This window comes from Lepidochelys kempii, chromosome 9 (assembly GCF_965140285.1).
Source record: "Lepidochelys kempii isolate rLepKem1 chromosome 9, rLepKem1.hap1, whole genome shotgun sequence".
NCBI lineage: Eukaryota > Metazoa > Chordata > Testudines > Cheloniidae > Lepidochelys > Lepidochelys kempii.
Window position 1 is genome coordinate 9,731,300 of NC_136388.1, and position 23,299 is coordinate 9,754,598.

The following is a 23,299-nucleotide window of genomic DNA, read 5'->3' on the forward strand; positions in this document are numbered from 1 at the left end:
ATGTTTCACTGAATCAGTTAACAGAATCATGCTGATCTGCAACTGGATCCAAGAGGGCAGGCCCTTATAGCTGTATGGAACCCTACTGAAGTCAATGGCGTGCTGTGCAAAGTGTCTGCCTCAGTTAAACGGATTGCAAAATTGAGACCTTAGCGATCTTTAGTAAAATGCATTGAAACATTTGTTACTGTGAAACAGGCATGTTGAAGTCCAGGTGTTTGGTGACCAGCATGGCAATGCAGTCTATTTGTTTGAAAGAGATTGCAGTGTGCAGAGAAGACACCAGAAAATCATTGAAGAAGCTCCTGGGGTAAGTGGAGGGTTCCTAAATGGAGTTGATAAAGTAATATGATTTTGAATTTTTTGTACACATCTGTCTGCTTTCTACATCAGTGTCCATTCTGCTACTTAAATAAATAAATCTCAGAACCTTTTTGCATTTTATTTTATTTGGTTTTTGAGCTCCAGAGACAAAACCAAAGGTTAGAACGTAGGATTTTACTCTAGTGAATTAAACCATTGTGCCATCTAGCTTGGTATCCTACTTTGGGAAGTGGCCGGTACTTGATGCTTCAGAAGAAGGGAAAAACTCCCACTTAACCTATAATTGTCCAACATTTTGCATGTTATATTTATTTCTGTCAATTTATCAAAGATTTTCTACCTTCAAGTTTTAGGACATAAGCTGATTGCTCCTTGGGTCAGGAAGCAAAGATTTTAAATATAATATGGTTCAGGATTTTACTGCAGTTTTTTAAAGATGGCATAGTATGCGCATACAGTAGGCATGATATCTGTGAGGCTCTCAGTAATGTGTAATCTCTTTTTATCATTACATTCACAGCCAGAAATTGAGCCTGAAGTGAGAAGGAAACTTGGAGAAGCTGCTGTCAAAGCAGCTAAAGCTGTGAACTACGTGGGAGCAGGTACGTCAGGTTTAACTTCCTCCTCGTGCCTGCCTCTTAAGTTAATAGAGCCTTGAGCCTCAAGTCAAATGACATTTTCTTGTTCTGGAGCATGATACACACTTGTAGCATTTTTTTTTAACTTTCATGTAGTTGTCACATAGTAAATAAGTTCCAAGATAGCAAAACTTAGTATGAGCCCCCTGTCCAGAGTGGTATAGGACTACAGAAGAGGAAAAGCTAAGTCTGAAAGTGAATAAGTGAGCCAAATAGTTTAATATTTGAAGGTGAATATTATGAATGCACATCAGATTACATGGGCAAAGTGTTTTATCATTCACCTTGCAAACAACAAAATGTCAGTGTTCAAACTTCTGGGCCTTCTCTAAAAATAATCCCATGGAAAACAGCTGTATTTTCTAGTATATTTACTAGATGAAAATCAGTTTAGAAAAATATTAACACCTCTGATTCTTTTTAAGATATTCTATCCAGGTTTTCTCACCCTCCGCGCCCCCCCCCCCCCCAACTCACTCTCCTGCTGGTAATAGCCCATCCAAAGTGACAACTCTCTTCACAATGTGTATGATAATCAAGGTGGGCCATTTCATACACATTATCATACACATTGTGAAGAGAGTTGTCACTTTGCAGGAGAGTGAGTTGGGAGGGGGGGCGGAGGGTGAGAAAACCTGGATTTGTGCTGGAAATGGCCCAACTTGATGATCGCTTTAGATAAGCTATTACCAGCAGGACAGTGGGGTGGGAGGAGGTATTGTTTCATGATCTCTGTGTGTATATAATGTCTGCTGCAGTTTCCACGGTATGCATCCGATGAAGTGAGCTGTAGCTCACGAAAGCTCATGCTCAAATAAATTGGTTAGTCTCTAAGGTGCCACAAGTACTCCTTTTCTTTTTGCGAATACAGACTAACACGGCTGTTACTCTGATAAATGTCTTTAGATGGCCACCCAGTAGAAAGCCTTCCTGTCTCAGTGAAATGTCTGCTTATTAAATATTTCAGGAACCGTGGAATTTATTATGGACTCTCAACATAATTTCTACTTTATGGAGATGAACACCAGGCTGCAAGTGGAGCACCCAGTTACTGAGATGATCACAGGGACTGACTTGGTGGAGTGGCAGCTTAGGGTAAGGGATAACTAATTTTAATTGTAAGGGTAGCAGGGATGGATGGTGTCTATCTAGTGGTCTAGTGCGGTAATGCTCGCCATTATTGTGTGCAGGATTCTGATCTCTCACTTCCATGGTTGGGAATGATTCCTGTTGCTCCACAGCACCTTCCCTCCCTCCCTCCCCATTTAATAAAGGAGCATTGTGGAAAGGCTTTCAATAGAATCCCCACACAGTCCTCCTCACAGTAAAAAGTCCTCTCCACAGAGTTCAATAGTGGGAGGCAGAGTAGGGCGCAAATCTCTGTTCTCCTCTTAGGGGGAGTAAATACCTACAACTTGCATCGTCAGGCTTTTACTTCCCCCTTGTGGGTGGAAATTGTGTGTGCTTTTGAGACCAGTGTGGGGAGAGGGGTCTGATTGTGGTTGTCCTTGCTGGCTGGTTACCATGACCCTGCTACAGATTTCTCCATGGCATTTTACCCTTAAAATGTTTCCTTGATTTACCCTGAAACTAGTGTATTTTCCCTTACTTTTCTAGCTTTCTATCCTGATTTCTTTTGAGGGAATAACATGGTCCCTGTTGACCGATTAGTTTAAAAATCATGTGTAATTAGAAACGCCTCCTGTGAAACCTTTTCTTAAGGTTTCTTGTGTACAGAGTAGAGTATATGAACGAAGGGAACGATTGACTAGATTCTAGCAATGGTGGCAACTAGCAAATTTTTCCAGCCACTTAGAAGGATTTTCTTCTCCCTAATAAAATCTTGTTTTCCAGATGAACAGGCTTTTATTGTTCAGTGCTTTATAGGCTCAGCTTTTTTTTAACTGAACCATTGCAGTAAGAGGAAGAAAAAGCATTTTTCGTTGTGCTTCAGTTTTGTGGAATGTTGTAAGATCATCTTACAGTTATAGAACTTTGGAAATAATTGTCTTTCAAAATCCTTTAAATTGTGACTTTCTTCCTGGGGAGAGAGGAAGGAATAACTTGAACATTTATCAGAATTAAACATAAATCTATTCACCCATCACTTGTTTCTCATCAGTTGTGAGGTTATTTGTGTTCAGAAGAAGGGTCCTCCCTTCTTCCCCAGTCCATCTTCTCCTTCTCTTTGATCCTGCTGTCAGATAACAATATAGAATTTGTGGCATTGCTCTCATTCCTGGACAGTAGACTGATATCACAAACATAGGATTATGAAGTTCTCTCTGGATCAACAAGCAGCTGAGTTGCAGGAATAAATTGTTATCCAAATACACACATTTGAAATAGGAAATACAGAAAATGGCTAGTGAACGACATTGTTTTGTGTATGAATGTTTTTTAAGTTGGTTGCAATGTAAAAGTCTCTTCTTACTTGATATTGCAGCCATTGTATTCCTTGGTTGGACAACTGATACATCAAAGTGTAAGGTATATTGGCCATGGAAAAAACGTAGGCCTGAAACAAGGCAAAAATGATCAATGTATTGCAATCCTTTCTCAGCCATGTTTATTCAAGAGCCAGGACAGCCAAACCACTTAACTTGGTGTTTTTTGTAGCTCCGTGACCTATTGTCTTACGATGAAGTTGACAGTTGTTCTTATTGTATGGTTGTGAACAGTACCTTGCCTTTGTGCAGATTGTATATGTATAACTTTATATCTTATTTAGTTTCCATCTGTTATTCGCTACAATCAAAAGTTTGTGTGTCTGTACACACAAGATATCTGCATCCATGTGCTAATGGTCTGATCCAACCTGTTCGGGTTGCTCCCAGGTGAATGGAAAATTGCTGTACTACTTACAGGTTGCAGCAGGAGAGAAAATTCCCCTAATGCAGGAAGAAATTGAACTCAGTGGCCATGCATTTGAAGCCAGGATATATGCTGAAGATCCTAATAATAACTTCATGCCAGGGGCTGGACCTTTACTCCACTTGTCTACACCACCACCTGACAGTTTTACCAGGATAGAAACCGGGGTCAGACAAGGTAAAATTTGAAGACAGTATTAATTGAAAATGTCTGTTTAAAAGAACAGCTTATTACAAATGTGCTCTCAAGCAAGTTCCCTCTGGCTGCGTTTTTTTAACCTTGTGCTTAGCTTGAGACCAGAGGGTATTGTCATAATTATAAAACAGTACAGAATTCCTCTCCCTGAGGATTCCACCATATCTCAATTGGATCCCTAAATATCTCATCGTCATCTTCCCACTCCAGTTATTACCCTTACGGGATAGGCAGATTGGATTTCTTTCAAAGTTTGTCAATACTATACCTTAATTCAGCAAAGAAGGTTGATGTTGAATAGTGACACCTCTGTAACATTTCAAACTCAGGCTGCCCTTGGAATTGAGAGACTGGTCCATAAATCAAACTTGTCTCCTACATGGCCATTGCAGAGCACTGGCCACTGGGTCTGTCAGTGGATGTTGCTACTATAGTGATAGTATCACCATATAAAGCATAGCATCAGACATATCTATGTGAAGGTGTGTGTCAGTGTCCTTAGAAATTATTTCCTATATATTTATACTTTAGGTGATGAGGTTTCTGTGCATTATGATCCAATGATTGCGAAGTTAGTTGTTTGGGCTGAGGATCGCCAAGCAGCACTGAGAAAGTTGCGGTACAGCCTTCATCAGTACAATGTAAGTATCCTTTTGTTCTGTGTTTGTTCAGTGCCTAGCACAATGGGATCCTGGCTGTGACAGAAATACAATTAATAATATAAGGAACCCCAGTATGATTCCAAGTCTCTACATAAGCTGTTTACACTGCTCCTATTACTATAGTAGCAAAATGCTATTACAGAAGCAAAAATGGCTGTTTTTGAAAGGGTTTAACATAGCTATAGCCAATTCTGTTTCAATGTATTTCTTTACTTAATTACTTTGTACACTGATAGCTATATTTTTCCTAATTTGCTACACCATTTATATCAGTGTAGTAAGCAAAGACAGGCCTGAGCTGTGAAGTTCTGTTTTGGATCTGAACTTTCCTTAGATTTGGTGGTGTCTTTGTTCTGATCGAATCTTGGTGGAATGAGGATAATCAATGGGATACAGTAATACCAGGGCACAAAATATATTGGAAGGACAGAACAGGTCATGCTGGTGGGGGTGTGGCACTATATGTGAAATAAAGCATAGAATCAAATGAAGTAAAAATCTTAAATGAACCAAACAATAATGGGGGATTTCAACTATCCCCATATTGACTGGGTACATGTCACCTCAGGACGGAGATACAGTTGATACAGTTTCTCGACACCTTAAATGACTGCTTCTTGGAACAGCTAGTCCTGGAACCCACAAGAAGAGAGGCAATTTTTGATTTAGTCCTAAGTGAAGCACAGGATCAGGTACAAGAGGTGAATATAGCTGGACTGCTTGGTAATAGTGACCATAATATAATTAAATTTAACATCCCTGTGGTGGGGAAAACACCACAGAGGCCCAACACTCTAGCATTTAATTTCAGAGAGGGGAACTACACAAAAATGAGGAGGTTAGTTAAACAGAAAAGGTACAGCATCAAAAGTAAAATCCCTGGAAGCTGCATGGAAACTTTTTAGAGACACCATAATAGATGCTCAGCTTAAATGTACACCCCAAATTAAAAAACATAGTAGGAGAACCAAAAAAGAGCCACCATGACTAAACAACAAAGTAATAAAAGCAGTGAGAGACAAAAAGGCACCCTTTAAAAAGTAGAAGTTAAATCCTAGTGAGGAAAATAGAATGAAACATAAACTCTGGCAAATGACGTGTAAAAATATACTTAGGAAGGTCAAAAAAGAATTTTGAAGACCAGCTAGCCAAAGACTCAAAAAGTAATAGCAAAAAAAATTTTAAGTACATCAGAAGCAGGAAGCCTGCTAAACAACCAGTGGGGCCACTGGACAATCAAGATGCTAAAGGTCCACTCAAGGACAATAATGCCATTGCAGAGAAACTAAATGACCTCTTTGCATCGTTCTTCATGGCTGAGGATAAGAGGGAGATTCCCAAACCTGAGCCATTCTTTTTAGATGACAAATCTGAGGAACTGTCCCAGACTGAGGTGTCATTAGAGGAGGTTTTGGAACAAATTGATAAATTAAACAATAAGAAGTCACCAGGACCAGATGGTATTCACCCAAGAGTTCGGAAGGAACTGAAATGTAAAACTGCAGGACTACTAACTGTAGTTTGTAACCTATCATTTAAATCAGCTTCTGTACCAAATGATTGGAGGATAACTAATGTGATGCCAATTTTTAAAAAGGGCTACAAAGGTGACCCTGGCAATTACAGGCTGGTAAGCTTGATTTCAGTACCAGGCCAACTGGTTGAAACTATAATAAAGAACAAAATTGTCAGACACAGAGATAAACATAATTTGTCGGGGAAGAGTCAACATGGTTTTTGTAAAGGGAAAGCATGTCTGAACAATATACTAGAATTCTCTGGGGGGGGTCAACAAGCATGTGGACAAGGGGGATTCAGTGCATAGAGTATACTTAAATTTTCAGAAAGCCTTTTGCAAGGTCCCTCACCAAAAGCTCTTAAGCAAAATAAACAGTCATGGGATAAGGGGGAAGGTCCTCTCGTGGATTGGTAACTGGTTAAAAGATAGGAAACAAATGGTAGGAATAAATGGTTAGTTTTCAGAATGGAGAGAGGTAAATAATGGTGTCCGCCAGGGGTCTGTAATGGGACCAGTCGTATTTAACATGTTCATAAATGATCTGGGAAAAGGGGTAAACAGTGAGGTGGCAAAATTTGCAGATGATACAAAACTACTCAAGATAGTTAAGTCCCAGGCAGACTGTGAAAAGCTACAGAAGGATCTCTCAAAACTGGGTGACTGGGCAACAAAATGGCAGATGAAATTCAATGTTGATAAATGCAAAGTGATGCATATTGGAAAATCTAATCCCAGCTATACATATAAAATGATGGGATCTAAATTAGCTGTTACCACTCAAGAAAGAGATCTTGGAGTCATTGTGGATAATTCTCTGAAAACATCCATTCAATGTCCAGTGGCAGTCAAAAAAGTGAACAGAATGTTGGGCATCATTAAGAAAGGCATAGATAATAAGACAGAAATATCATATTGCCTCTATATAAATTCATAGTACACCCACATCTTGAATACTGCATGCAGATGTGGTCGCCCCATCTCAAGAAAGATATATTGGAATCAGAAAAGGTTCAGAAAAGGGCAACAAAAATGATTAGGGGTGTGGAATGGCTGGTATAAGGAGAGATTAATAAGACTGGGACTTTTCAGCTTGGAAAAGAGACAACTAAGGGGGGATATGATTGAGGTCTATAAAATCATGACTAGTGTGGAGAAAGCAAATAAGGAAGTGTTATTTCCTCCTCCTCATAACACAAGAATTAGGAGTCACCAAATGAAATTAATAGGCAGCAGGTTTAAAATAAACAAAAGGAACACAACGCACAGTCAACCTGTGGAGCTCCTTGCCAGAGGATGTTGTCAAGGCCAAGACTATAACAGGGTTCAAAGAAGAACTAGATAAATTCATGGAGGATAGATCCATCAATGGCTATTAGCCAGGATGGGCAGGGATGGTGTTCTTAGCCTCTGTTTGCCAGAAGCTGGGAATGAGCGACAGGGGATGGATCACTTGATGATTACCTGTTCTGTTCATTCCCTCTGGGGCTTCTGGCATTGGCCATTGTTGGAAGACAAGATACTGGGCTAGATGGACCTTTGGTCTGACCCAGTATGGCCGCTCTTATGATGTTCCAGGTTGGGTCCATTGAAGAAGTGAGCCCAAACTGTAGTGTTTTAAACTCCAGTCTGCACATTTTCAAAATTCAAAAAGTTTGGCTATTGTCATCTAGTTCAGGCTCTTGTCTAGTAGTAACTCCTTAAATTATAAAGGATTGTTCAGTATTTAAAATTTTACTATTGCTTATTTAATATAGCAAAACAAACCAGAGTGAAGAATGCAGATAACATTTCTAATGCAAAAGGTTTGCCTTGAAGTGAAGCCAGTTGCAGTGCGTAGTTTATTTACATTGACTGATATAAAAATGATAAGGGACACAATCAACTTAAAAATCATGCATCTGAAAATGTTTTGTCTGCTATTGTTAGAAGTAACGCAGAAGATTATTATAACTGACAGAGATCAGAGAAATACATTTTTCTAAGTTTGTTTGGTTTTTTGTTTTGTTTTCTAAGTTCATCTAATCTATACATTTGACAGCACATTGTAACAAATCAGCTTCAGTAATTTCCCCTGACTAATCAGTTTCTTCTGTTGTTTGTGTGGGTCTTTTGCACAGCAACAGAAGAGAGAGAATCTAATAATTATTTTTAAAATGGTGGGAGTCGGGTGCAGGTGTAGCACCTGAAAGATTTTTAACTCTTTAATTGACTGCATTTCAAGTCGACTATGTCTTGTTAAACACTTGAGGTAGGGTTTCCAAAAGCATTCAGCCCTGACCTCGGTCTGCTCCCATTAACATGAGAGGTTAAACTCCTGTTGACTTCAGTGAAGGAAGAATTAGGCCAAAAGTGAAAATCCTACCTTTGTTCTTCCAAGGTGATAGTTTCTTAAAGAATGGGATATATACCAGTTGGAATGTTTACTCTTTCTCTTGTCAGGGCTGTACTGCACTGATGTCACTTTTTAAGAAAAGGAGGACTTGTGGCACCTTAGAGACTAACCAATTTATTTGAGCATAAGCTTTCGTGAGCTACAGCTCACTTCATCGGAGCTGTAGCTCATGAAAGCTTATGCTCAAATAAATTGGTTAGTCTCTAAGGTGCCACAAGTACTCCTTTTCTTTTTGCGAATACAGACTAACACGGCTGTTACTCTGAAACTTTTTAAGAAGACATTTTCGGTATCAGTGGAGCAGACAGCTGTAGGTCCGCTAGCAGCTCTTCATTTTCATTTGGGAATGGGGGGGGGGGCTTTGTTTTATTTTGTTTTTTTGCACAGTGTTGTTGTAGCTCTGTTGGTCCGAGGATATGAGACACACAAGGTGAGTGAGGTAATATCTTTAAATGGACCAACTTCTGTTGGAGAAAGAGACAGGCTTTCAAGCTCTACAGACCTGAAGAAAAGCTTCATGGAGCTCGAAAGCTTGTCTCTTTCACCAACAGAAGTTGGTCCAACAAAAGATACTATCTCACCCACCTTGTCTTTCTTTTTCTTGACAGATCGTAGGACTAAGCACCAATATTGATTTCTTACTAAGCTTGTCAGGACACCCACAGTTTGAGGCTGGAAACGTGCACACCAATTTCATTTCTCAATACCATGATGAACTGTTTCCAGCCAAACAGGCCACCCCAAATGAAATTTTGTGTCAGGCTGCTCTGGGACTCATACTGAGAGAGAAAATGATAACCGATGCTTTTAGAGTTCAGTCTGGTGGTAAGATCATTTTTTCCCTTTCCTTTAGTTTATTTTTTCTTTGAGGGGATGAGACAGAAATCGGAGCATTTGTCCATTTCATTAATTTTGCACTCGCTTTTTGCCGCACTGTTTCATTGTTTAATCTCCTGACATCTGGTTACTACCATCCACTGAAAGGGCAGGAGATAGCTTTCTTTAGGTGACAGAGGTTAAATATAACACCATTGTGATGCATGTGTTCTTCACTAGGTAAAAAGGGAACGTTCTAATGTATTTCAGATAGAAACACACAACTCTCCATTTGCATTTGTGTGTTGTTTCCACTTTGTTCCTGTCATCTTCAAAATTTCTGCAGATTTCTCTCCATTGAGGAGGGCTAGCTCAGAGTCTTTTCAATGTCCAGCAATAGTGTTTCTTCACCCAACCCTAGGATTTTCAGATTAAAACACTAACTGGATCCCAGACAGGATATGGAGAGGCAAAATGGTTTAGTGGATTGAGCATGGCACTAGAAGCTAAGAACTCCTGCACTGTATTCCTCGCTCTTCCATTGTGACCATGAGAATTTTTAAAGTCACTTACAGCTTATCTAACACCCACCGAAATCAATGGAAGGACTTCCATTGACTTAAGTGATTTCTGAAGTCTGTTTTCATCTCTCTAAGAAGAGAAGAATATTTACAGTTATACATTAGAGGATTAAAATGGCTGATAATGGCTAGACAGGTAGCAAATTGTGATTGCTGTTTGATGATTGACTAAGAAGTGCACATGCACCTAGTGTGTGCTATGCCACCATTTTTTGTTAAATCACCACCTCCTACCCTCAAGTCTCCTTCTGTCCCTCATCCATTTATTATGTCTTATCTTACAGATTGTAAGCTAATTGGACCAGGGACTGTCATTTACTATATATTTGTACAGTAACTGACAATGGAGCCCCAGCCTGCTTCAGGCCTTTTGGTGCAACATAAATATTTAATAACAATAACAACATCATCATCATAATTAATAATAAATGTTAATAAAGTGATTTGAAGATATAAAACACTATGTAAGTGCTAAGCGTTGTTATATGCTTTATTTGTAATACAGTAAATGCAGCATCAACTGTTTGTGTACTTGGCCTTCTAGATAAATTCTCACCGTTTGCATCCAGCAGTGGCAGAAGAATAAATATATCCTACACCAGAAAACTGACTCTCCTAGATGGTGAAAACAGTAAGTGACTAGCTGTGGGTAACCTGCTTATTTCAACATGCACGCACACACAAAGTTGTAAAGATTTGGAAGAGGGAAGAGCAAACAGATGTAGGAAAAAAGTTTATTTAAGATTGATTGGGGAGGGGAAACCCATAAAGATCACATACTCCAGTCAGCATTTTTAAAGATAATGGTTAATTCCACACTCAGATTCCTGGAGACACTGGCCAGATTTTTTTAAAAGTGTCCCTAAATTTAGGATTCTAAATCCATATTTAGACACCTCAGTAAAGGATCGAATTTTCATAGGACTTAAGCACCTGCAACTCCCAGTGACTTCACTGGGTTATGGATGGTCAGCACCTTTGAAACGCTAGTCGGTTTATTCAGGTATCTAAATATGGATTTAGGAACCTGGGGTTAGGCACCCAGCTTTGAAAATGTTGCTCTAAATGTCGGGACAACCTTCTACAAGGTTTGCTGAGCTAGTCTAACAGTTTTGGTTGGCCTTCTCATTTGGAAATTTATATTTATGTTGAAAAAGATGCTCTGAACTCTGTTTTTAAGTTTAATTTTTCTCTAAGTCAAGTAAATCTTGTTTTTTTTTAAATATTTTATTAAACAGATGTGGACATAACTATAGATTACAATCATGACGGTTCATATAACATGCAGGTAAAGTTCTGTTTTCTCATACTCTTTAGTAACTGATCTCATCATAATGATGAGTAAAATTAATTTACTGTATGTGTCTTATTAGATATAGGCTGGCTGCATCACCTATTATTAATGTTGCCCAACACTTTTCATTATAAGATCCTTTTTTCAGTTGCTTTTAACTGTGCCAAACTTATATATTTGGTCTGAAATTTTCCATGTCGGGTGTCTGCCTCATGCTTATATTTTTTTTTTTTTAAGTTTCAGCCAAAATGATTGTGATTTCTGAGGATGAGGCTAAGGAAAAACTCGTTGTCTGTCAGTCTTATCTTTGAATACTCTCACTCCCCCATGCTTTGTAGCAGGGACTTGATATGTGGCGGAGGGGAGGCCTATGTCAGGAATGTACCTTTTGCCATCCTAACAAAAATCCAAACAAATTTGGCCAAATTATAAACCTTTGAAAAACCTTTGGTTAGCACATGCTCAGTAGAGACTTCTTATGTTTTCGCAACTAAATTCCCTGAAGTTTCTGTCTAGGGCTGAGTAGCATTTTCCCTGCAATGGCAGGTCCAGGCAGCTGAATAGAAAGCAAGGAACCTGTCTGTCCTGTGCTTTCAGTGACCTCCTCTGCTGGGCCTAAGCAGTGTGCGGGAGGAAGCTGCCTCATTTGAATGCACAGGGAGCAAGAGCTGAACTGGTGGAGAGAAAATGGGAACAAGGAGCCTGGTGGTGTGGGGTCGGGGAAGACTGGGACTGGAGGCTGTTGGGATGGGAGAGGGAAACTGGGACTGGCTGAGGAAGGAGACTGAGACTAGGAGCAAGGAAGGGAAATGGGGAGTGCGTACTGGGAGCCTGTAGGTGTATGCTTAAATCAGAGGGGGGCCGAGAGGGAGATTGGGACTGGCTGAGCAAGGAAACTTTGACTGAGAACCAGTGGGGTGGGAGGGAGGAAGATAGAGGGAAGCGGAGACAGTTTTGACAGGAAGCTGGGACATGGTGGGAGAGAAGCCATGAGAATAAATAAAGGTTTAGAAAACGTGCCTCAGTAAAAGGCTCAAGAAGCTCACTCTATTTAGTTTATCAAAGAGAAGATTAAGGGGGATTTGATCACAGTCACAGGGCTCTTCAGTCTATCACACAAATATATAACGAGATCCAATGGCTGGAACTTGAAGCTAGGCAAATTCAGATGAGAAATAAGACTCAAATTTTTAACAGTGAGGATAATTAACCATTGGAACAAGTTACCAAGGGTTGTGATGCATTCTCCATCACTGGAAATTTTAAAATCAAGATTGGATGTTTTTCTAAAAAATATGCTCTAGTTCAAATAGCAATTAATTCAGGGAGGTCAGACGAGATAACCACTATGGTCCTTTCTGGCTTTATGATCTTTGAAACTGGGACTGGCTGGAAAAAGAGATTGGGACAAAAAAGAGATCTGGGGAGTGGACGCTGAGATTGGATGAGGAGAGTGGCAGAGAGATTGGGCCTGGGAATCAAATCAGTGGGGGGTGGAGAACATGAGTGGGTGAGACTGGAAGGGTGCAGGAGAGAGACAGATTTGATGAGGGGCAGAGGGGAACTAGGAATGGCTGGACAAAAATGGTTGGAGGAGAGGAGAGTAGGACAGGGAGTCCAGAGAAGGACGTTCAGCGAAGGAGACTGGGACTGCGATGAGAAACATGATAACTGGAGACTGGGACAGGGTTGGCAAGGAGAATAGGACAAGGAGCTGGGGTTAAGGAAGTGGGACAAGGAAAGATTAGAGAAAATGGGGCAGAAGAGTCAGTGCCCACTAGAGCAAAATCATCTCTAGAGTCTGGAATGTAATCCAAGATTCCTGAGTCTCACCATTCCTGTGCTGTTAAAGAACATTATTAAGGTTGCAAAGCATTCAAAAGTTAGGAAATGCCATTATTAAGGTTGCTTGTGCAAACTTAATTTGGCCCTTTTGCATATGCTGTATGACATAGCCTTCAAGTTCATAATCATAGTGGGGTAGCCTCTCGGTCAACCTTATTTTAGGGTGCACAGAAGGGTTATTTAGTGGATTCTGTATCTCAAGACCACACATTTTAAGAATTCACGTGATAATACTCTCTCATTGTTGAGTATTTTGAAATGCCAACATTTCACCCCTCCCTCACCACCACCCCTCATAATTAAGAATTGTTACTGCTCACTTTAGGGCACACTGCCTATACTCTACCGAGGGCTCAAGGCGTGACCTAGTCAATTTAGGCACCCCCACCCTTTCCCTTCCAAGGGCTCAGGGTGTAAGGTACTTATCCTTACCCATGGGGCTCAGGAAAAAACCTGGTCAATTTAAGTACCTGCCCCTGCCCACAGGGCTCAGGGCTCTACGGGTCTGTGGACGCTTTTCCCAGTGAAAGAGCCTTGCACAGTTGTGCTCTAAATACCTATTTATTAGCAACACACACACATTACGTATATCAAGCAAATCACTAATGGTCACCATTCCCAATATACAGGCAAATTTCACCCGATAGCCAGTCAGGATCCATTCATCTGGGGGTTCCCAGTTCCAGGTCGTGCAGAGGTCAGAGTTCCAGCAGCTTGATGTTGAACTGCTGTCCAGAAATGGTTCCCAAAGAGCATTGTTCTTTATATACATTATATAGGTAAAAGTCGGTACCTTCTTCAAATTTACTAATCCTACCACATTATCCCACACTCCTAAATAACAAAATATTTAACCAATTACATACTGGCACCTAGGTGTCGTCCTTGCTGCCCAAGTTTTTTACGTTTGTATCTTTCATGCCCAAATTGTAACTTAGTTGTGACCTTCTCTGTTTATGCAGACAGCATAAAAACACTGGTTAGAGCTTGTTTTACCGTTTATTGAGTCTCTTTCTGTATCCTTCCTAATTTCCAGTGCTGGGTATGTCTACTTTGCATCCTTGATGGTTATAACTCTCATTAGGGACATTCCTGAGGTGGGAGTGCTTTATCAGCAGCAGAACATTGTGGTTTTGTTTTGTTTTTTTCAATTTTAGTGGTGAACTCCCTGAGTTTTACCCAAGGCTGGTTTAATATGGAGGGGGATGGGGAGTGTTGTTCAGGTCTCAGGTCTACGACATGATTTGGGGCATACAAATCAAGGCAGTAAATTGAGGTAAAATTTAAGCCATTCTTACACGGTTTTATCACAAGCGAACACTGAAACAAGCGTGTGTTCTCTTTTTCTCGTTAGACATGATAGATTCTCAAGGCTCGTGGAACATCTTACAGACTGTTTCTGTTCTCTAGCATCATCTTTAATACAAATGGAGGCAGCTAAGCCAAGTTCCTTGAATAATTAATAACCTAATATTAGAACAGCAAATTGCTGAGTCCAGGTTAAGGATTTAAAGAAAGTAAAACCTATGGAATGAGAACAGTATATGTTCATTTTTATGTCCATTTCCAATACCTCTGCACATCTAGGCCTTGAACAAGTGTGATCTCTTGGCTCAAGAAGTTAATTTTAATGCAATTAACATAAGAACAAGACTGAGAGAAACTATTGTTAACCAATAAATATTTTCATGTATACAATTTTTCATCTTTAGCATACTGGAAAAGTACAGGATTAGCATCTCTGAAAAGTGAAATCCTCTATGTACAGAACAGGGATAGCATGCTAGAAGTACTGTAAGATTCCCTATGCTGTCTCAACCCTGTTGTGGAACGATCACTTAGGAAGAGGAGGGGCACCAGACTGAACAGGCTGTGGAGACTGAACCAATCTCTAACCTTTCTGCTGCGATTCCCAGCAGCGGCGCTAGTTATTTCCTATAGGAATGGAGGTTTATTTAATCTGGACACCTGTCCATTTGGAATTGGACTCAGACCATCATCTTACTCACGTGGAATATCAAACAGCCATCATATGGTAACTACTTTGGGTTACTATCAACCTTGGCTGGATTGTCATTAATGACCAAAGACTTCTAGGCATAAATTATCCAATTTTAGAGTCTGATTCTACAGTGCTTCCGTAAATTTGTTTAGAAGTTTTGTCTGTGAAACTTTCCCTAATCCAGAAGTTCTCCTCAGAACCTTCATTATCAGTATTCCTCCTTCAAGTGCAACCTTCGTTTTTGTCTTCTTGCTTATCTAACTTTGGCAGAGCCACCCATCAGCGTGGGCGGGAGAAGGGGGAACGACAACGACAAATGGTACTTACTGTGGAGAGTAACTTGTATGCCTTCCCAAGGGTAGTTCATTCAGCGTACAAATCATTCTTCATAAACTAGGATTTCTTTCTAGCAATTTCTTGTGAAACTTTTTTTCCCAAGAAATTAACCATGTATATGTTAAGCAAGCCTTTGTCCCTTTATGTCACCTGGGAGATAATAGGGTCATGAGCGCTTAGGTTCTCTAGAGTTACTGAAGAAATTAATCTGTGCTTACTGTGAGGAAAACCCTTAAAAATCAAAACAAAACACAGGGAAAAAACTACATGGTAGAATATAACTGAATATTATCCACATCACACGGGTGTGACTCAGGACATTTAAATATGTATGTTAACACTTGAATGCAAATGTTTACTATCATGTCCATTTATAACAATGATTTTTGTCCTGGAAATACTATTCTAAAGAGAGAATGCAGTGTTATATTCAATCAGCAGCAACAGGGTTTAGATATTTGCTAATACTGTAACGTTTAATTTCTATGACTATAAATGCTCCTTTTTATGACTACAGCATAGCATTTAGGCTTACTGGGTCATACAATACAGACAGAACGGCCTTATCCTGTCTGTATAATCAGTTTGGCCATTCTTTCTTCTTAGCCTTGAGTACTGAAGCACTGGGCATTTTCCACTGCTGAAACCCAATGGAGATAGCTTCCCCCATTTTCCACAATGCACTGATACAAACCCAGTTATGCAGCATAGTAGGTGTAGCCGCACAAACCGAGAATGGGAGAAAAACTCCTTTGCGGACACAAATTGAACTCTGTTGCTTGTAACCCATTAAGGTAATTGTGCCACTGATTGGTTACAAAATTACAGTTAGGCTCTGTGCCTATAATATCTTTTAACAGGAACAACTGTTTTTCAGATAAAAGATAAAGCTTTCCATGTTTCTGGAGACATTTCTAATGAGGGAGATTCGACTTACCTGAGATGTACAGTAAACGGGAGTGTTTGTAAATCTAAGCTGGTCATTTTGGACAACACTATTTGCCTCTTCTCACTGGTAAAGTTTCTTTTTCATCATCTGAGATTTAAAGTCCCAGCTGAGGGGGGTAAGCAGGAGTCTGAAATGGAGTGTTGTGGACTTAGACAGGTGATCTTAAATTTAGGGGGTGAGATGTGTCACTAGTTCAAATTTTTATAGCAACCCACAGTCTTCAGATCCTTGCTAGATTTATAACTATAATTAATTATCATTAATTTATAATTTTAATATACTTCATTTTTAAAATAAATAATGAAAAATAAAAGTAATCAAGATGGAGCTGGAGGAGGAGAACTCCAATTTAGCCTTGAAAAATAAATTCAGATTAACATGACAATTTACCTTGGCATTCTCTGCATTGCATTAGCAGTAGTACTTATGAAGAAGAAATGTCCCAGCTTCCATGGTAAAGCTGGTCCGTTTTTTCCAGTAAAAGTCATTAAAGGAAATTAAAATTACTTTGTGATAAATGTCATGTGAAATCCACATGAATAAACAAACTACTTAATTACTTAGTAACAAATTTATTAACTTCTATCACTATAAACATAAATCAAGGTTTGTACCAATTGTAATGTGTTATGACATTAACTCAATCTTGATTTATTTACTTTTCTGTAGAAAGGCAGTGCACAAATTGGGCTTCCAATACCTAAATACTTATCTGGAGCGAGTGCAACAGGAACTCAAGGAGGTGCTGTAGCACCTATGACTGGGACAATTGAAAAGGTGATTGTTACAAATGTGGGATGGGGAGGGAAAAGGAAACCTTTTTGAACATCTCCTACATAGCCAGGTTCTAATAGGTTCTGCGGTAGGGGAAGCATGTCAGTCCTGAGGCTGCCCTGACTCCTTCCAGTTGGGGAAAATTCCTCGGTTCGTTCACCTGTACAGATGTTTTCTAGACTTCTAGTCTTGTTTCTACCGAACACAGGAAGAACGCTTTTAAAATTCTAAGTATTTGGCTAAACTTGCCATTTTTAATTAAATTTCTTCCTTTTAATATGGCTTTTTAGCCACATGTCCCTACAGCTGAAACCTTAGAGGCTCTCTGATCTATTCCCTCATGGCAGATAAGCCTACTGAAAAGGATCAGTCCAGAAGATGCCTTTATTATTCAGCTCTCCTTTAGCTTTTCTCTGAAGGAAACTTTCACCTCTTTTGCTAGCCAGATATCCAGGTAGAAATCCTGTCCAAGTGATTTTGATTGTATGGACATACATGATTTTTCAATCCTTGCTTGCTTTGAATTTGTAGATATTTGTGAAAGCAGGGGACAAGGTACAAGCTGGAGACCCACTAATGATTATGATAGCTATGAAAATGGAGGTGAGTGACATTAAAAGGGTTTAATTACTGAAAAGAAAAACGAACAAACTCCAGTGGTCCTGAAATGAATCCAGGGTTGGTTTATTGGAATATTGTACAATTCAGTCTTGTTTCGTCATCAACACCACTTGAAATATTGAAAAACTAATATATTATGTGACTGGATTTCAGAGAATTATGTTTACTGGTACATTATTATCAAAGAATATTTTTATCTGTAATTTTTGTAAAGTTTGTTAGCTCTTTAAATGCCTCAGAAATCAATCATCCATTATTTTCAATACAAAACCGTCTTTCATAATCTGGTTGTTTTACTTTTTCTCTCACCGTGATTTAAACACATGATATTATTACCTACAGTTGCTTTATGCTGAAATTCAGCAAGCAGTGATTCTCTCTCTAAATATATACCCAGCGTTTTCTTGTGTGTAATCCTGTTGATTATTGTTTACATAAAGCTTTACAGAGAGTAGACTAAAGATTCTTTGTAAGAGTCAACATGAAATGTAGCAGTATGTGGGATGTTCTATCATGTTTTGTTACATTTCTTGGCATTGACTAAAATTGCCGGCACTATCCCAGTTTCTGTAGTTTGAGCTGGTTGGGTTTGGATTTATTTTTACAGTGCAGTGTATGGGAGCTGAACTAAATAATGTAACAGATTTAAGCTAGTGTTTGAAATAATTTATAAATTTTGATAACATTGTGTAAAATCCTGCATACTGAGAAAATTAATTCATATTTAAGATTATTAAAACTTATTTTGGTAATTGTGTATCTCTAGGTGGTTGTAACATTGGTATCCGTGTTACATATGTGGCTCTCTGTGTCTTTCATTGACAATTTACCTACATTTTTGTGGTCCTATTTAAAATAAAAAGGTAAATTGCAGAAATAGAAAGAGGATTCAGAGTAGCAGCCGTGTTAGTCTGTATTTGCAAAAAGAAAAGGAGTACTTGTGGCACCTTAGTGACTAACAAATTTATTTGAGCATAAGCTTTTGTGAGCTACAGCTCACTTCATTGGATGCATTCAATGGAAAAAACTGAATGCATCCAATGAAGCGAGCTGTAGCTCACGAAAGCTTATGCTCAAATAAATTTGTTAGTCTCTAAGGTGCCACAAGTACTCCTTTTCTTTTTTAAAAATAAAAAGTTAATTTAAAGGAATCCTTGCTAAGATATAAAAAAATATTTGTTGTTTGGATTATTAGACTAATCCTATTTAGAAACTATCAGTGCAACAAAAGATACAATGGGAAATTAACATGATATAATAATATGAACCAAATTTGGACTTGGTGCGTAAGCAGTTGGTAATCACATCTTAAGATAGCCTAAGATCTCTTAAATAAAAACATTTCCTATCCACCAAACGAAAATATATTAAATACATCAGCAGAGTCCTTTCAAAGGAACTGACCTGTTAAATGGTTAACATTGTTGGACTAAAATTGAGTTCTTTTAACAGATATCTAATTTATTTTTAGAAAGGAACAATGAAGCAAAACAAGATGGAAATAGCAGTGCTTCAAAATGTAACCCCAAATAGTGTTTTGTTTTCTTCTCCAGTTAAATATTGAAGAGGAAAGACCAAAGTAACTTGAAAATGAGGTTCTTTCAAGAACAAAAATAACATTTTAAAAGAATGAAATGTATCAAAAGAAGTGGCATATGTTGATTTGATCTAATCTCACCTCTGCTCAGTATTTATATGGTTGATTGTACTAAGATGGAGTTGTTGTTAAAACAAGAAAGAAATTTTTAAAATATTCTAATGATTTATCTATGCACTTGTTTTTATGCAGCATACCATAAGGGCTCCAAAGGCAGGAATAATAAAGAAGGTTAATTACCAGGAAGGCTCTCAGGCCAGCAGACATGCTCCACTAGTTGAGTTTGTGGATGAAGACATGGAATCAAAATGAACGCCAAGGAAGGTGCTATTTTTTGCTTTCTTGGTTTTCTCCAAGAAGAAGGTGTCTTTATATTTTGTTCAGCATTCCATGGACATAGTTACATTGCAGATTATATCCACTTCCCCTAAAAACGGAGCATTACTGAATTGTAATAAAAGTTAAACAGCTAAGGGTCTGAACCTGCAATCCTTAATTGCTCAATAGGAATTTTACACTACATTTGCCCGATTAATGACTGCAGGATCTGACCTTAAATTGGTATTTACAGGTGTTTTTGTAGTGATTGGAGACCAGCTTCCAAAGTATTGCTTCTTGCCTACTTTGTCGTTATGAGCTGCCATATTTTTCCCCTTAAACTTTCCTACATTTCAGACTCCTTGTAAGGCAATTTGAAAGCTGACAGTGATAGGCAAGTTTAAATGAGTGCATAATAATAATATCATCCTTACTGAGGCAAAACTCCCATAAATGGCCTGAGTTTTGCATGCAGGATTGGTCCCATCACATATACTCTTAGCTAGGACACTTTATCTCTTGGTGCCTCTTGTTTATCCATTTGTAAATGGGAATAAGCGTGCTAAGTTATGTCACTCGGGTGGGGTGTGTGAGGGAGACTGAATTTCCATAATTATTGTAAAATACTTTGAAAATCTCTGATGAAAGGTGTTGTAGAAGGGAAAAGAAATATTATTTCTATATTAATCAAAACTGAATCTGTTTTCAGGATGGATTATTTTATCTTGAAAGCTCAGATTGTAATACAGAAAGACTGTTCATGTATTTAATATTAAAATGTTTGTGCCATAATAAAATATGTATTTTAAAATTCAGATTACTTTTCCCATATCTCTTCATGTTTGTCTGCAAACCTTATATGTTGTTCGTTTGCCAGAATGTGGTGTTCCCAAGATCATTATAAAGATATGAAATGTCAGACTGATGACAATACTGATTGCTACTTTCATGTGTACATTTTTTTCATGAAGAAAAATGTGTGGTTCTTTTATACACAAATGCAGTATAAGTGAGGGAATACTACATACTGGCTATTTATTTTTAACTTGTTGATGCTGCACCCCAAATGCTAAGGGAAAGGACACTTGATTAATAAAAATGCCCATTTTAATTATTAAAACCTTTCAAATTCCTTTCACGATTTATACAATGTGAAGTGCTTTTTGTCATATGAACTTTCAGGATACTGTGTAAGTGCCCATTGTGGTTATCTGGCATGATTTGAACTGTAGACAGGACAATATAGTTGTTATAGAACCGTGTTAGGGAATCACCATACGCAGGATGGCTCTAATCCTGCAGAGATTTCTCAGGGGTCCAGGTGCTGGCCGTCTGGTTCCCTGTCTAAAACTGGACTATGGGAGCAGGAACTGTAACTGGGGGCCAAGGGTTGGAGTCAAAGTCAGGAGCCAGGAACCAGAGCCAGAATCAGAGATGGAGTCAGGACGAAGGAAGGGGATGTAAGCTGGAGCAAGGCTGGATCCTGAGCAATCACAGCAGCAGGCCTAGCATTGAGCAACCAGTGACCTGCTGGTGAGCTAAAAGCAGGCCTGCTGGCTCTCTTCAGCCAATCAGGTGGTCTGACCGCAATCCAGCTGAGCTCATTAATCAGCCTGGCTAGTCCTCAGGCTCATTCATCTGAAGGTGCTCAATCCTGACAAGCTCTGTGCAGATGGTCTTTGTACCTATGTGGAGCCTCTCTGAAGTCATTGTGGGCTCAAGCCATTACCTCAGGAGTCCTCAAACTGGGGGTCATGACACCTCAGGAGGTCACAAGGTTATTACATGGGGGATTGCGAGCTGTCAGCCTCCATCCCCAAATCCTGCTTTGCTTCCAGCATTTATAATAGTGTTAAATATAAAAATGTGTTTTTAATGTATAAGAGGATCGCACTCATAGGCTTGCTGTGTGAAAGGGGTCACCAGTACAAAAGTTTGAGAACCACTACACTACCTCATGATGAGTTTGTTAATATGATTCTATGACTGCTGACCTGCCCACAATGCAGATGAAAAACGTTAGAACACAGACTTTTAGACAGTTGTATGTTGGCCTGGTGGTGTGTAGGCAGTCCTGTTTACTTCCAGTTAGGTGTCTTCAGTGCCTTAAATGGGACTCCATAGGATTGGACTCTAGATACAGAAATTTGAAGTAATTTCTATAAGAGGCTTTGTGGTTTAGTGAGTAAGATATGGGTCTTTCTTCCACCTTGTACGCCAGGATTCTGTTCCTGTCTCTGCGTTTAAACCTCTTATATGAATCTTTACCAAGTCATTTAAACTCTCTGAGCCAGCTTCTCCTGTCTGACTAATTCACTTTGCACAGTTTACTCAAGCTCTCCGTTCCTCAGTTACTCCATTTGGTGGATTGGTAAGTGCACATTTTTCATAGACCAAAGGGGCATTTGAGTGGGGAATGAAGGACAAGTCTTTTATGAGATCCAGTTTTCTCTTGCTTCTGAAAATTATCCCTGTCTGATTCTTGGAAGCTAGCAGCAAAAATGTTCTCTGTTGCTATGTTTTTTTTTCTCCAGAAGCTTCATTGACAGAGTGGTCACTTTAGATAAGCTATTACCAGCAGGAGAGTGAGTTTGTGGGGGGGAGAGTGAGAAAACCTGGATTTATGCTGGAAATGGCCCAACTTGATTATCATACACATTGTAAGGAGAGTGATCACTTTAGATAAGCTATTACCAGCAGGAGAGTGGGGTGGGAGGAGGTATTTTTTCATGCTTTGTGTATATATAATAAGATCTTCTAAACTTTCCACAGTATGCATCCGATGAAGTGAGCTATAGCTCACGAAAGCTTATGCTCAAATAAATTTGTTAGTCTCTAAGGTGCCACAAGTACTCCTTTTCTTATTGACAGAGAATCTCATCTAGTTTTCAAATGATGGCAATTTCTTAAACATTTTATTATTTCTGCCCTTTAAAACTGCCTCCTGTATGAGCCAATGTCAAAATCTACCCATATTTCCAACGTTGTGCTATAATGTGATTTAATTAGGCAGGTAGAGAAACACTAGCAAAAAAAAAGTCACAAATGAGCCATACTTAACGTTTTCAGAAAATATTCTAGCTGACATTAAAAAATTTGAAAGCATGAGGATTTTTCCTTGCTGTTATGAAGATCAAAATCAATCTTATGGGAACATAGTTGCAACTTTAATTGCCACCTCTTTGCAGTAGAAACCCAGCTGCAGAGACAGGGCTGGAAGACAGGCCATCTAGCTTTATAAACATGAGATTCTTGTACCTGAGCTAAACGAAGATCTGTACTTGTCAGCTATAGAAAAACCTTTGGTAAGCTGCAGCTGGCCAGCAGGGGGCAACATGTTCGCATATACACAGAGGGGCAGATTCGCAGCTGGTGTAAATTGTCATAGCTCCATTCAGTGGAGCAGTCACTTTATACCAGCTAACAATTTGCCCCGTAGTGCCTACTCCTACACAAGGCGGTAGCAGAAAACACACTGGTCTAGCAAATAGGGCATGGGAGTGGAAGGCAGGAAAGCTGGATTCTATTCCCACTTCACCCACTGTGATTCACTGTGTGACCT

At 39.1% G+C, this 23,299-nt stretch overlaps 1 protein-coding gene across 8 annotated transcripts in view; it reads left to right on the forward strand.

The window, feature by feature from the left end:
• Positions 1–20,552, forward strand: part of MCCC1 (methylcrotonyl-CoA carboxylase subunit 1) — a 34,915-nt gene extending 14,363 nt beyond the window's left edge. For all 8 annotated transcript variants that reach the window (XM_073359269.1, XM_073359271.1, XM_073359272.1 and 5 more), the window contains 12 exons: positions 199–310; positions 845–926; positions 1,930–2,057; positions 3,830–4,013; positions 4,563–4,672; positions 9,213–9,429; positions 10,546–10,632; positions 11,240–11,289; positions 16,356–16,493; positions 17,097–17,204; positions 17,733–17,804; positions 19,612–20,552. In XM_073359269.1, coding sequence (XP_073215370.1) covers positions 199–310; positions 845–926; positions 1,930–2,057; positions 3,830–4,013; positions 4,563–4,672; positions 9,213–9,429; positions 10,546–10,632; positions 11,240–11,289; positions 16,356–16,493; positions 17,097–17,204; positions 17,733–17,804; positions 19,612–19,731 — 1,408 coding nt within the window. In that variant the 3' untranslated portion in view covers positions 19,732–20,552. The remainder of the gene's footprint in view (positions 1–198; positions 311–844; positions 927–1,929; positions 2,058–3,829; positions 4,014–4,562; positions 4,673–9,212; positions 9,430–10,545; positions 10,633–11,239; positions 11,290–16,355; positions 16,494–17,096; positions 17,205–17,732; positions 17,805–19,611) is intronic.
• Positions 20,553–23,299: the final 2,747 nt, after the last annotated feature.